The 15420-nt window shown below is 37.1% G+C and overlaps 1 protein-coding gene and 1 pseudogene across 5 annotated transcripts in view; one reads left to right on the top strand and one right to left on the bottom strand.

The window, feature by feature from the left end:
• Positions 1–15420, bottom strand: part of ATP2C1 (ATPase secretory pathway Ca2+ transporting 1) — a 167435-nt gene that overhangs the window by 98072 nt on the left and 53943 nt on the right. Inside the window, exon 1 of one of the 5 annotated variants that reach the window (XM_064378685.1) lies at positions 14868–14966. The exons of the other annotated variants lie outside the window; for them this stretch is intronic. Within the exon in view, the coding sequence (XP_064234755.1) occupies positions 14868–14900 (33 nt within the window). The 5' untranslated portion in view covers positions 14901–14966. Of the gene's footprint in view, positions 1–14867; positions 14967–15420 lie in introns of those variants that run through there. 5 annotated transcript variants of the gene reach the window in all.
• LOC135275853 (cysteine and glycine-rich protein 2-like) lies at positions 6956–10389 on the top strand (annotated as a pseudogene).

Here is a 15420-nt window from a genome sequence, read left to right as displayed (position 1 = left end):
CTCAAGAACACCTGGGAAATTCATCACAAAAAGATTGCTTAGGCACATAGTCATCAGGTTACCTAAAGTCAAGATGAAGGAAAAATCTCAAGAGCTGTGAGGCAAACCTATCAGGTAACCTATAAAGAAAAACCTACCAGATTAACAGCATATCTGTCAGCAGAAACCCTATAAAAGAAGGGACTGGGGTCCTATGTTTAGCTGCCTTCAACAAAACGATTATCAGCCAAGAATTTTTTATCCAGAAAAACTAAGCTTCATAAATGAAGGAGACATAAAGTCTTTATCAGACAAACAAATGCTGAGAGAATTTGCCACTACCAAACCAGCACTACAAGCTCTAAATCTTGAAACAAAACCTAAAAATACACTAAAATGGAATCTCCTTAAAGCATATCTATATATGCTATATAACTATGACATAACAAAAAAAAGCTAAGGGATTAAGGCAACTAGCATGATGAAAAGAATAGTACCTCACATCTCAATACTAACGTTGAAAATAAATGTCCTAAATACTCCACTTAAAAGATAGAGAATGGAAAAAATGGATAAAAATCCACGAACCAAGTATTTGCTGTTTTCAAGAGACTCGTCTAACACATAAAAACTCATATAAACTTAAAGATATGGAAAAACATATTCCAAGAAAATGAAAACCAAAGGCAAGCAGAAGGAGTTATTCTTTTGTTTTTTTTTTTTGAGACAGAGTCTCACTTCATCACCCAGGCTGGAGTGCAGTGGCGCAATCTCGGCTCACTGCAACCTCCATCTCCTGGGTTCAAGTGATTCTCCTGTCTCAGCCTCCCGAGTAGCTGGGATTACAGGGGCCTGCCACCACACCTGGCTAATTTTTGTATTTTGGTAGAGACAGGGTTTTACCATGTTGGCCAGGCTAGTCTCAAACTCCTGACCTCAAGTGATCCACCCACCACTGCCTCCCAAAGAGCTGGGATTATAAGTGTGAATAAACCACCATGCCCCTCCTAGGAGCAGCTATTCTTATATCAGACAAACCAGACTTCAAAGAAACAACAGTTTAAAAAAGACATAAAGGGCGGAAGCACAGTATTATCACGATCAAGTGGGTTTCATACCAGGGATGCAGGATCAGTAAACACAATACATTACATAAACAGAATTAAAAACAAAAATTATATAATCATTTCAATAGACACAGAAAAAGCATTTGACAAAATCCAGCATCCCTTTATGATTAAAATCCTCAGTAAAATCGGCATAGAAGGGACATACCTCAAGGTAATAAAAGCCATCTATGGCAAACCCACAGCTAACAGTATACCGAACAGGAGAAAGTTGAAAGCATTCCCCCTGATAACTGGAACAAAACAAAGATGCCTACTTTCACCACTGTATTCAATGTAGTACTCTAAGTCTTAGCCAGAACAATCAGGTAAGAGAAAGAAATTAAGGGCATCCAAATCAGTACAGAGGAAGTCAAACTTCACTGTCCACACATGATATGATCATATACCTAGAAAACCCTAAAGGCTCATGAAAAAGCTCCTAGATCTGATAAATAAATTCTCAGTAAAGTTTCAGGATACAAAATCAATGTACACAAACTAGTAGTACTGCTATATACCAACAATGACTAAGCTGAAAATCAAAGTTAAAAACTCAATCCCTTTTACAACAGCTGCAAAAAATATAAATAAATAATTAGGAATATATCTAACCAAGGTGGAGAAAGATCTCTACAAGGAAAACTATAAAACACTGCTAAAAGAAATCATATATAACACAAACAGATGGAAACACATTCCATGCCTCACAGATTGGTAGAATCAGTATTGTGAAAAGGACCATACTGCCAAATGCAATCTACAGATTCAATGCAATTCCCATCAAAGTACCATCATCATTCTTCACAGAACCAAACAAACAAACAAACAAACAAAAACCTAAATCATATAGAACGAAAGAGAGCCCACACAGCCAAAGCATGACTAAGCAAAAAGAACAAATATGCAGGCATCATATTACCTAACTTCAAACTATAAAACAATGTTACAGCTACCAAAACAGCATGGTACTGGCATAAAAACAGGCACATAGACAAAAGGAACAGAATAGAGAACCCAGAAATAAAGCCAAATATTTACAGTCAACTTATCTTCAACAAAGCAAACAAAAACATAACATAAGAGAAAGGGCACTCTATTCAACAAGTGGTGCTGGGATAATTGGCAAGCCACATGTAGAAGAATGAAACTAGATGCTCATCTCTCACCTTATATAAAAATCAACTCAACATTAAAGACTTACTTAAATCTAAGAACTGAAACCATAAAAATTCTAGAAGATAACATCAGAAAAACTATTCTAAACATTGGCTTAAGTAAAGAGTTCATGACCAAGAACACAAAAGATGTAACAAAAAAGCAAAAAACAAATAGATGGGACCTAATTAAACTAAAAAGCTCCTGCACAGCAAAAGAAATAATCAGCAGAGCAAACAGACAAACCCTAGAGTGGGAGAAAATACTCATAAACTATGCATCTGACAAAGAACTAATATCCAAAATCTACAAGGAACTCAAACAAACCAGCAAGGAAAAGAAAATAATCTCATTAAAAAGTGGGCAAGGGACACGAATAGACAATTCTCAAAAGAAGATATACAAATGGCCAAGAAACTTATTTTAAAAAACACTCAACATCACTAATTATCAGGGAAATGCAAATCAAAACCACAATGAGATACTTACACCTGCAAGAATGGCCCTAATTTAAAAATCAAAAAACAAAAAATAGATGTTGGCATGGATGTCGTGAAAAGGGAACACTCTTATACTGCTGGTGATAATATAAACTAGTACAATCACTATGGAAAACAGCATGAAGATTCCTTAAAGAACTAAAACTGGAACTACCATTTGATCCAGCAATCCCACCGTTGGGTATCTATGCAGAAGAAAAGAAGTCATTGTATGAAAAAGACACTTGCACATGCATGTTTATAGCAGTACAATTCACAACTGCAAAATCTGGAACCAGCCTAAATGCCCATCAACCAATGGGTACATAAAGAAAATATGGTGCATATACACCATGGAATACTATTCAGCCATACAAAAGAACACAATAATGGCATTCACAGTAACCTGTATGAAGTTGGAGAACATTATTCTAAGTGATGTAACTCAGGAATGGAAAACCAAATATCACATGTTCTCATTTTAAGTGGAAGCTAAGCTATGAAGGACACGAAGGCATAAGAATAATACAATGGACTCTGGGGATTTGGGGAACAGTGGCGGGCGGTGAGGGATAAAAGACTACACATTGGGTACAGTGTACGCTGCTTGGGTGACAGGTGCACTAAAATCTCAGAAATCACCACTAAAGAACTTATCCATATAACCAAAAATCACCTTTCCCCAAAAACTACTGAAATGAAGTAAATATAAACAAATAAAAAGGTTCAAGTTCAGTTTCAGGAAAAAAAAAAATCTCAAACAAATGATCTAACTCTACACCTAAAGGAACTAGGAAAAGAAGAACTAAGTCCACAGCTAAAAGAAAAAAAATAACAAAGATCAGAGCAGAAATTAATAAAATAAAAAACACTGAGTTGGTTTTTTGGAAAGAAACAAACTTGACAAACCCTTTGCTAGACTAAGAAAAAGAAAACTCAAATAAAATCAGAAATGAGAAAAGACTCATTACAACTGAAGCATTAAAACAGAAATAAAAAAATTCATAAAAGACTATCAACAATTATACACTAACAAACTGAATAACCTAGAAAAAATGGATAAATTCCTAAAAACATACAACCTATCAAGACTGAATCATAAAAAAAAAATAAAGTTTCAACAGATCTACAACTAGCATGAAGACTGAATCAGCAATCACAAACCTCCCAACATAAGAAAGCCCAGGATCAGATGGCTTCATTGGTGAATTCTATCAAGCATTTAAAGAATTAACCCCAATCCTTCTTAAACGCTTTCAAAAAACTGAAAAGGGTAAAACACTTCCAAATGAAAACAAGCCAATATACTTGATGAACATAAATGCAAATCCTCAACAAAATACTAGCAAACCAAATCCAACAATACATTACAAGCATCCTACACCATGACTAAGTGTGATTTATCCTTGTGATGCAAGGATGATTCTACACATTAAAAATGTATTAATGTGGTACACCACATTAACAGAATCAAAGCTAAAAATCCCATGATCATCTCAACAGATGCAGAAAAAGCATCTGACAAAACTCAACACCCTTTCATTATAAAAACTCTCTACAAACTAGGAATAAAAAGAAAGTAACACAATAAAGACTATACATGAAAAGCCCACAGCCAACATTACATTCAATAGCAAAAAACAGAAACTTTTCCCGAAAGATTAGAACAAGGCAAGGATGCCTACTCTCACTACTTAAATTCAATACAGTACTAGAAATCCTAGCCAAAGCAATTAAGCAATAAATTAAATGTTTAATAACATATAAAAAATAAATAGCATCCAAATCAGAAAGGAAGTAGTAAAATTGCCCCTTTTGGGCCAGGTGCAGTGCCTCAAGCCTGTAATCCCAGCACTTTTGGGAGGCAAAGGTGGGCAGATCACTTGAGATCAGGAGTTCCACATCAGCCTGGCCAACATGGTGAAATCCATCTCCACTAAAAATACAAAAATTAGCCCAGCGAATTGGCAGGCGCCTATAATCCCAATGACTTGGGAGGTTGAGGCAGGAAAATTGCTTGAACCTGGGAGGTGGAGGTTGCAGTGAGTCAAGACTGCACCACTGCACTCCAGCCTGGGCAATAGAATGAGACTCTATCTCAAAAAAAAATTGTCCCTTTGCCAACAACTTAATGTTATATATTAGAAAACTCTCAAGATCCCATTTTCTAAAAACTGTTAGAACTAATAAATTGAGTAAAGTAGCAGGATACATAATCAAAATACAAAAATCCGTAATGTTTCTATATACTAACAAACTATCTGAAAAGGACATTAGGAAAACAATCTCATTTACAATAGGAAAAAAAGAACAACCTAGGAACAAACTTAAATGAAGTGAAAGGTTTGTTCATTGAAAACTACAAAACACTGATGAAGGAAATTAAATAAGACAGACAAAAAAACAGACATCCATGTTCATAGATTATTAGACTTAATATTTTAAAAATGCCCATATTACCCAAAGTGATCTATAAATTCTATGCAATCTCTGTTAAAATCCCAGTGGCATTTTTTATAGAAATATGAAAACAATTCTAAAATTTATATGGAACCACAAAAGACCATAAATAGCCAAATCAATCTTGGAAAAGAACAAAGCTGGAGGCATCGTGCTTCCTGATTTCAAAATATATTAATATTACAAAGCTACCATAATCTAAACAGGTATGGTACTGGCATAAAGACAGACATATCAACCCACAAGAACACAAAAGAGAGCCTAGAAATAAGTCCACACACATATGGTCAACTGATCTTCAACAAAGATGCCAAGAATAAACAATAAGGAAAGAAATGGCATCAGGAAAACTTCGTATCTACATGCAAAAACCTAAAACAAAACAAAAGTGTACCCTTTTCTTACATCATACACAAAAATCAACTAAAAATGATTTAATAACTTAAACATAAGACATGAAACTAAAACTCCTAGAAGAAAACATACAGGAAAAGCTTCATGACACTGGTGTTGGTGATTATCTCAAGGATTTAATACCAAAAACATAAGCAACCAAAACAAAAATAAATGAATGGGACTACATCAAACTAAAAAGCGTCTACATAGCAAAAGGAACAACAGAGAAAAAAGGCAACCTATGGAATGAGAGAATATATTTGCAAACATGTATCCAACAAGGTACTATTCACCAAATATACAAAGAACGCCTATATTTCAACAGTAAAAAACACAAATAATTCAATCAAAAAAATGAGCTAAGGACATCAACAGACATTTCTACAAAGATATACAAATGGACAGTAAGCGTATTAAAAGATGTTCATCACTAACCATTAGGGAAATGCAAATCAAAACCACAACGCAGTATTACCTCACACCTGTAAGGATAACTATTATCAAAAAAACCAAAACAAAACAAAACACAATTACTGTTGTTGAGGATGTGAAGAAATTGGAACACTGTTGGTGGGAATGCAAAATGGTGCAGCCACTATGCAAAAAAGTATGAAGGTTCTTCAAAAATTTAAAAACAGAACTACTATATACACACAGCAGTCCCATTTTGGGGTATGCTGTCAGCCAAGACCGCACCACCAAAAGAATAAAATCAGGATCTCAAAGGGATATAAGCATTCCAGTGTTCACCACAACACTATTCACACTGTGACAGTGATAGGTGCAGAAACCTAATGTACACCAACAGATGAAAGAATTTTTAAAATGCAGTATATATGTACAATGGAATACTATGTAGCCTTAAAAAAGAAACTCTAGGCTGGGCTTGGTGGCTCACGCCTGTAATCTCAGCACTTTAGAAGTCAGACGCAGGAGGATCACCTGCAGTCAAGTTCGAGAACAGCCTGGACAACATGGTGAAACCCCAACTCTACTACAAAAATTAGCTGGGTGTGAGCCAGGAGCCTGTAATCCCAGCTACTCAGGAGGCTAAGGCAGGAGAATCACTTGAACCTGGGAGGCAGAGGTTGTAGTGAGCTGAGATTGCACCATTGCATTCTGTCCTGGGCAACAAGTGGGGAGGGGAAGAGAGGGAAACAGAGGGAAGGAGAAGGGAGGGGAGGAGAGGAGAAGGGAGGGGAGGAGAGGAGAAGGGAAGGGAGGGGAGGAGAGGGAAGGAGAAGGGTGGGGAAGAGAGGGGAGGGGAGAAGAGAGGAGGGGAGGGGAAAACAGGGGAGAATAAGGGAGGGGAGGGGAGGGGAGGGGAGGGCAGGGGAGGGCAGGGGAGGGGAGGGGATGAGAGAAGGAGTACTAGGGATCTCAGACTCCCTGGACCTTCCCTCTAGCCCAGCCCAGCCTTACTAGCTCCACCTGTGGTGCGTGTTCCTGCCTCCGACTCAAAATGCCTGCGTGGAGAGGTGGAAATAAGTGTGGGGCCTGCGGGAGGACCGTGTACCATGCCAAAGAGGTGCAGTGTGATGGCAGGAGCTGCCACTGCTGTTGCTTTCTATGTATGGTTTGCAGGAACTATTTAGACAACACAACAGTGACAATTCGCAAATAAGAGATCTACTGCAAATCCTGTTACAGAAAGACGTATTGGCCAAAAGGCTACGGTTTACAGCCAGGTTGCTGGCACACATGGGGAGACACTGGGCATCAAGCCAGAGAGTGTTCTGCCTCACAGGCCTACAACAAATCCAAAGACTTCTAAATTAGCTCAGAAATACAAAGGTGCTGAGAAGTGTTCCAGATGTGGGGAGTCCATATACGCTGCGAGAAGATAATTGGAGCTGGAAAGCCCTGGCACAAACACTATTTACAATGTGCGAAGTGTGGGAAGAGTCTTGAATCAAGAACTTTGATGAAAAAGAAGATGAAATCTATTGTAAAGGGTGCTATGCAAAGAATTTTGAGCCCAGGGTATTTGTCTATGGCCAAGGAGCAGGGGCTCTTGTTCATACCCAGTGAGGTGTAAACCCAGAAATAAGCATCCCACTCCGAGAATTTCTTCATAATCTAAGCACAGATAATCTTTCTAAACTACTGCAAAATTGCTGTACTCGGATAGGCTGGCTAGCTTATATGAAGAGAGCATTGTATCGTATCCTTTTGCTTTATTCACCAGCATTTTGTGGGAACCATTTCTTTTACACTTCAAATAAAACTTCAGCTTGGAAAAAAAAAAAAGAAATTCTACGAAATGTCACAGTATGGATGAATCTTGAGGACACTATGCTAAGTGAAATAAGCCAGTCACAAAAAGACAAATAACTGCATAACTCCACTTGTATGAGGTATCTAAAATAATACAAATTCATAAAACTCAAAGAGAAGAATGATGGTTAGCGGAGCCTAGGAGACAAGGAAATGGAGAATGACTAATCAAGGGTCATAAAGTTTTAGTCAAGCAAGATGAACAAGCACTAGAGAACTGCTGTACAACATTGTACCTACAGCCAACAATAATGTATACTTTAAAATTCATTAAGAGGATACATCTCTTTACCACAATATTTTTAAGAGAATATTTTTGCAAGTTAAAAAAAAAAGTTTTCACCTATCTGATATCAAGTTTTAGCAGTGTTTTTAAATCTCAAAGTAAAATAAAAGCAAAAGTGTTACATCTTAATTTTTAGCACACACTACCATGTAAGCAGGATTCAGAAATAATACTCTGGCACTCATTCCCAAATGTTGTGTTAAACACAATTGCAAACCATCTATAATACAACAAAATCTAAAGTCTTACTTAGATAAAACAAATCCAAAGGCATTCACATATTACTAATCTGCTTTTGAAAAAAATGTCTTTTACCTAGTAAAGTTTATCTTCATGGAATCCACTAAGCTCCTCAACCACAATGAGATATCTCAATAAATCCATCATAAGTTGAAAGTAACAAGTCAAAAATGCATTTCATACACCTAACCTACTGAAGCGAACATCATAGCTTAGCATAGCCTATCTTAAACACACTCAGAACACTTACATTAGCCTATAGTTGAGCAAAATAATCTAATGTGATGCCTATTTTATAAAGTGTTGACTATCTCACGTATTTAATAAATAATACTGTACTGAAAGTGAAAAGCAGAAGTACAGCTTCTACTGAATGCTTATTGCTTTCACACCATCATGCAAGTCAAACTATCACAAGTCAGGAACTTATGTGTACTTCCTTTCTGGAAACCAATGACCTTAGCTGCTTTAAGGATAAAATCAGGGAAGTAACATCAGTCAGTATACATTTACTTGCAAAAGGCATGTTAAGAAAAACCAATCCTCAATATGAGTAAGAAAGGTGGGCAAGAAAACACCATTTGTGTGTTTTTGGACAATAAAAAGATAAAGAAAACTGAGGGCTGAATTAAAAAAGAAAAAGAAAAACTGGGCTGTTGAGTAGCCACATTAAAAAAAAGAAAACCAAAAGAGAAATAAGGGGTCAAGTTACACATAAAAGTAGACATTAAAGATTCAAACAGTCCTCCACTTCATTAATCAGGGAACTTGAATTCTGCCTGCAATGGTACCAGCTGTTTTCCTCCTAAGGTAAAAGAAATTGGAACTGCAGTAATACATAATGACTTTGGGAAAAAAAAAAAAGAAGAAAAAATAAAAATATAAATTTAAGCACAAATTTAAGCTTTAACCCTACTAATCAATCACCTTTTGAGCCCATCCTCCAAGGAAATAATAGTTTCCACCTTACTTTATTTTTATTTTCATTTATTTATTTTTTTTGTGATAGAGTCTTGCTGTTGCCCAGGCTGGAGTGCAGTGCTGCGATCTCAGCTCACTGCAACCTCCACCTCCGAAGTTCAAGTGATTCTCCTGTCTCAGCCTCCAATGTAGCTGAGATTACAGGCACGTGCCACCATGCCTGGCTAATTTTTTATATTTTAATAGAGACGGGGTTTCATGGTGTTGCTCAGGCAATCTACCCGCCTCAGCCTCATTACAAGTGTGAGCCACTGCACCCGGCCTCCACCTCACTTTAAACACTGATACTCCATGAATATCTCTAAAAGGAATGTTACTTAACAGAAGACCCTAAGAACACTGTTTATTAACTATACTTCAATGTTCTGTTATTTGTCACAAATAAGTTTGCTTTACATGTCCTAGTAATGCTGTCCTTCATATAAAAGGATGGCTAATCCTCTATTATTAACATACATAACTCTTTGATTTAGTGACACTGGATTTGCACTGACTCAGAACGCCTCAGGCTAAATATAAATGGCTAAATATAAATTCCAAAACCACATTACTGAGGTGGCATCTGTAGGGGAGGTCTACCACCGAGTTCCTTTGCCTGAAATGCTTGTAGCACATTTCTGTAGTCAAGAACCAGATCCAGCCTTCACAGTCCATACCCTACACTAAGCTTTTAGGCCTCATTCTTTCTATGAGCTTTTTTGTGACGTCTCGTGACAACCCTGAACCAATTACGCACCCCCAGCCCCCTACCACTTAGCTATCACTGCTCCTCCAAACAAGTCTTTTTCTCTCAACTACACTATAAACTCAATAGTTACAAGAACTGCAGGTCACACAAACCAACACTGACCATGCCTGGCATATAGCTGGTACTCAATAACTGTTAAATGAAAGGATAAATGAAAAACTAAGCTAAGCAACCAGACCTTTTCCTTAATTTTTCAACTAACACTATTATCCCTAAACAAAAACTATATATTCCTATAACTAAGAATGAATTAGGCCAGAGCGGCGGCTCACATCTATAATCCTGGTACTTTGGGAGGCCGAGGTGGGTGGATCACTTGAGGTCAGGAGTTCGAGACCAGCCTGGCCCACAGGTAAAACCCTGTCTCTACTAAAACTACAAAAATTAGGCTGAGTGCGGTGGCTCATGCCTATAATCCCACAACTTTGGGAGGCAGAGGTGGGCAGATCTCGAGGTCAGGAGTTCGAGACCAGCCTGACCAACATGATGAAACCCTGTCTCTACTAAAAATGCAAAAATTAACTGGGCAAGGTTCTGTATGCCTGTAATCCCAGCTACTCAGGAGGCTGGGGCAGGAGAATCGCTTGAACTTGGGAGGCAGAAGTTGCAGTGAGCCAAGATTGCACCATTGCACTCCAGCCTGGGCTATGGAGCAAGACTCCGTCTCAAAAATATATATGATTTTGTATTTATATATACGTATATGTATATGAATACAAAAATTAGCTGGGCGTGGTAGCAGGTGCCTATAATCCTAGCTACTTGGGAGCCTGAGGCAGGAGAATCGCTTGCTCGGAGGTGGAGGCTGCAGTAAGCCAAGATCATGCCACTGCACTCCAGCCTGGGCAACAGAGAGACGCCATCTCAAAAAAAAAAAAAAAACAAAGAAGAATTTAATACCATAAGTTTCACAATTAACAATTTTCTTTCCCAATCTTTAGCAAGAGGTAAGGGGAGAACCCTCTTCTCATCCAAAGCAAGAAACAAGTCAAAGAAGATTCAGCAATCCAATTGCTTTCCCATAAGTGCTAATGCTCTATTTGCTCTGTATTATAACAACTGCAGAATATCCAGATGGTTCTCATACTTGTTCACAATAATTGGGCTTCTTCTATTGAAATTTTTGCTCCCCATGTTCTCATGCTCAAAGTATACTATGAGATAAGGAGGTAGAAGATAAAAGCAATGGGCAATCAAAATCTTAGTCAAGCAGGTTACTCACTCATAGACAACTACTTGCCTAAAATATATTAGTATGTTCATATCTATGTTTTTAATTCCTTACTTCAACTTCCAGTCCTTTTATTAAGATATAATCAAAGACATCCTCTAATTAGGAGGCTAAAGTGGAGGATCAAGAGTTCAAGCCCAATCTGGGCAAAATACCAAGACCCTATCCCCGCCCCCTAAAAAAAACAGACACCCCAAAATGATATTATTCAACATAAAGTAGCCAAAAGTAATTCAACATGAATTACTAAGCTGAATAAATGTTTCCTTGTAAACTACATGGTTTGGCTGAAGGCAGTGGAGTTATCTCAATTGATTGTTCACAGTTAGTTATAGATCCAATACCTTATTCTACTCTTTTCCTCCTTCTCACTACTGCACTTGACTAGTTAAAAAAAAAACAAAACTATATGGCTTAAGCCTTAAACTGAAGAACAAAAATGTCTAGCTATAAAACTTTCACAGGTCACTTTCATTTTTTTTTTTATTGCATTTTAGGTTTTAGGGTACATGTGAAGAACATGCAAGATTGTTGCATAGGTACACACATGGCAGTGTGATTTGCTGCCTTCCTCCCCATCACCTGTATCTGGCATTTCTCCCCATGCTATCTCTCTCCAACTCCCCACTTCCCACTGTCCCTCCCCTATTGCCCCCAGACAGACCCCAGTGTGTGATGCTCCCCTCCCTGTGTCCACGTGTTCTCACTGTTCAACACCTGCCTATGAGTGAGAACATGTGGTGTTTGATTTTCTGTTCTTGTGTCAGTTTGCTGAGAATAATAGTTTCCAGGTTCATCCATGTCCCTACAAAGGACACGAACTCATTTGGGTTGGTTCCAAGTCTTTGCTATTGTAAGTGCTGCAATGAACATTCGTGTGCATGTGTCCTTATAGTAGAATGATTTATAAGGTCACTTTCATTTTAAAAGACCAACTATTTATCCTTAAAGGATCTGCAAGAAATAGGGTGTTTTTATTATTTTGAAGCTTTGAGTTTAAAAAAGTCTAAAACTCTACTGATTTCACATTTAGTCATGCCTGTGTCATCACAGTAGCAGTCAGAGGAAAAAACATAATAGGAAGAAGAATACTAGTAGCAAGAGGAAGAGGAGGAAAAGAGTAGGGTGACCCTTTTTAAGCTGCTAAGTGCCAGTGTTGATGCTGACTGCTTTATTTCTAATACTTCATTTAATCCTCAGAAAATGCTCAGAAGGGGGCATTATTTTTACTATATTAGATGGGGAAATTAAAGATTAAAGAAGTAATGTGCCCAACATAAACAGAAACTAACAAAACTAGGCAGTGATATGGCCAGGAACTGAACCAATATATAACTCTAAAAGCCCTCCTTCTTATTGTACAATATTTAGTGAGGTAATTCAAAAATTTCAAAGTAGATCAAGTTCAGAGGACTAATTTTAGTACAGTGAGACTAGATGTAAGATCTAAGAACACAGTTTCTTTTAACCAAAAGCAAACTTTGTGCAAAGAATCTTCTCATCCTTCCACCTCTCCTCTTCTCCCATACATGCACCAAAAAAGTCTTTACAGTTTTTTTTTAACTTTTGAAAAGGAGAAAACAATCATTTAAAAACACCATGTCTAAGAATAAGGCTGTACAGTCTTCTGATGCCAACCAGACATTTTATAAACACTGTCACATGAAAATACACAGCTAAACTGAGTAATCTCTGATAGGTGAGCCAGCAGTATTAATAACTCAGTACAACTAGGTGTGCCATGAGGCTCTATTCTGTTAATATTTTATCAACAACTCAGATAAATACTGAATAACATACTTATCCAAGATGACATTAACTCTAGGCTGGAGAGGGATAGCCGCCTTGCCTCATAATTAAAACAAAATTCAAACAAGCCTATCAGGCATAATCAATGAGAAGAGGCAATATACCACCACCTCAACATTTATAAAAGCATATGTATACTTATTAGAGATAAATGTAAAAAACTACTACATGGCCATGGCTCATGCCTGTAATCCCAGCACTTTGGGAGGCCAAGGCAGTAGGATCACTTGAGCCCAGGAGTTCGAGACCAGCCTGAGCAACATAGGGAGACCCTAATTCTAATGAAAATAAATAAATATATAAATAAAAACCTTCTACTACACTGAAAAACCAATGACTAACATACCAGATGCTGAGGCTCTACGATAATAATTCAGATAAACACATGGGTAAGCTGACCTCAAACATCATTTAAATAGCTGCAAAAGCATTCTCAGTGTAAACCTATTGCTAAAATGGTAAACATTATCCTAAACTGGATTATGAGAAAGACAGCTTTTTAGTCCAAGGGATTCAATGAGCCTAGAATACTTTCCAACAATGCAACCACACCTTGAGGAGTCTGTATTCAGTTTAGGCATCATGAGAGCCTGCTACCAAGCATGGCATACTATGGTGACATTTCTGCAAATGAAGTCTTAAGATGATCAGCAGAAGGAATTAGGAATGTTCAGCCTACAGAAGTATGAAGGGTGGTACCTGACCATTAAGTGGATTCAGTAAAGATTTCTAAATAAAGGATGTGACAGGCACCTTCAAATATTTTAAGATATGTTACATGAAACATGACATTTTCACTAAAGACAGAACCAGCATCAACAGATAAAAGTTTCCACTCACCAGCAAGTTTCTAGGGGAAATACTGGTTCCTTTTTTATATGGGATGGGAAGGTCCCCTTTAACCTTAAAAATTCTAGGAATGGTCTGGCAAAATGCAGAAGGATATCACTGCCTCCTTATTGCCTGTGGTAGTAAGATTTCTGAAAATGAATTAGTAACCTCTGTTGAGGGAGATACTGTGAAACGGTTACCTTCTACATTGAACCTTAAGTTTCAGAGCCCTAACCCAAAGAACAATGGCATAATCAGGCTTCGAAGCACTTAAGTATTCTTAAATATTCTTTGCACTTAAAGAATTAAATATTCTTAAATATTCTTCATTTGATGAATTAAAAACTAGCACAATCACAACTCTTAAAAGATAAATCAACTTTTCTCCCATACTTACAATATGTAGAAATGAAAAATGTGTTTCTAAATGCTATTGAATATTTGTACCAAAGAGCTAATTCTAATCCATTTTCCATATAGCAATAAAAATCCCAATAAAATGCATTTACCTCTGGAAACCAACAGGGATTATATACAAAACAATCAAACTGACAGAAAGAAAACAAACATCTTATTCCTAACGAGTAGTACTAATTTTAATTTTACTTACATTGCCAAGTCATTTTTAATGATTTTTCAGAAAATAAAAACCTGCTCATTGTTTTTTAAAAAAGTCAAGTAATGAGAAAGGATTTAATGAGATTTCCAGTCCTGCTGCACAGAAGTAACCTCTGTTAACTATTTCTATGTACACTGACAGTCATATTCTATGCAGGTGTATGTATAAATATTTCTGGTGTTTTTTTTTAAGTTGCTAATAGAACAACACAATAACAACTTTCGTTATTCAATACATCTTGGATTCTATGTCATCTTACATACTGACCTGCCTCATTCTTTTTAATGGCTCACAGGGCATTTCATTACATGTAGTACTTCAATCTTAGCTAGTCCTCTTGATGACATTTAGGCTGACTCCTGTCTTTTGCTATTACAAATGTTGCTTCAGTAAACATCCCTTACAAACTTCTTGGTATGTTTGTGCAGGTACCAGTACAGGATACATTCCTGAAAGTGAAACTTTTAGTTGTGCATATTTTTTATTCTGATAGCAACTGATCTCCAAACCAAAGGACTGTGTCAAAAACTTGTAACTCAGAAGCTTCTATTTTCCCCACAATCTAGCCAACACTAGTCATCACTACACCCTCATCTTTGCCAATATGACAAGTGAAAAATTATAATTTTGTTTTAATTTGCATTTCTTCATGACTGAGATTGAACATCTTCTCATGTATCTTCTGGCCTTCTAACTATTTCTGTGAAATGCTTGTTACCTAGAACAGGTCACACCCAAACACAGTACTCAAAAAGTCTTATGTCTGTACCTATGTAAGAATATTATATCCTCAAAGTAAAGGACAATTCAAGGCAATGCT

Source organism: Aotus nancymaae, unplaced genomic scaffold, assembly GCF_030222135.1.
Source record: "Aotus nancymaae isolate 86718 unplaced genomic scaffold, 86718_ANA_hifiasm-v0.15.2.pri h1tg000019l, whole genome shotgun sequence".
NCBI lineage: Eukaryota > Metazoa > Chordata > Mammalia > Primates > Aotidae > Aotus > Aotus nancymaae.
The sequence above is the reverse complement of the archived record's forward strand: the minus strand, read 5'-3'. Positions and strand labels throughout refer to the sequence as shown.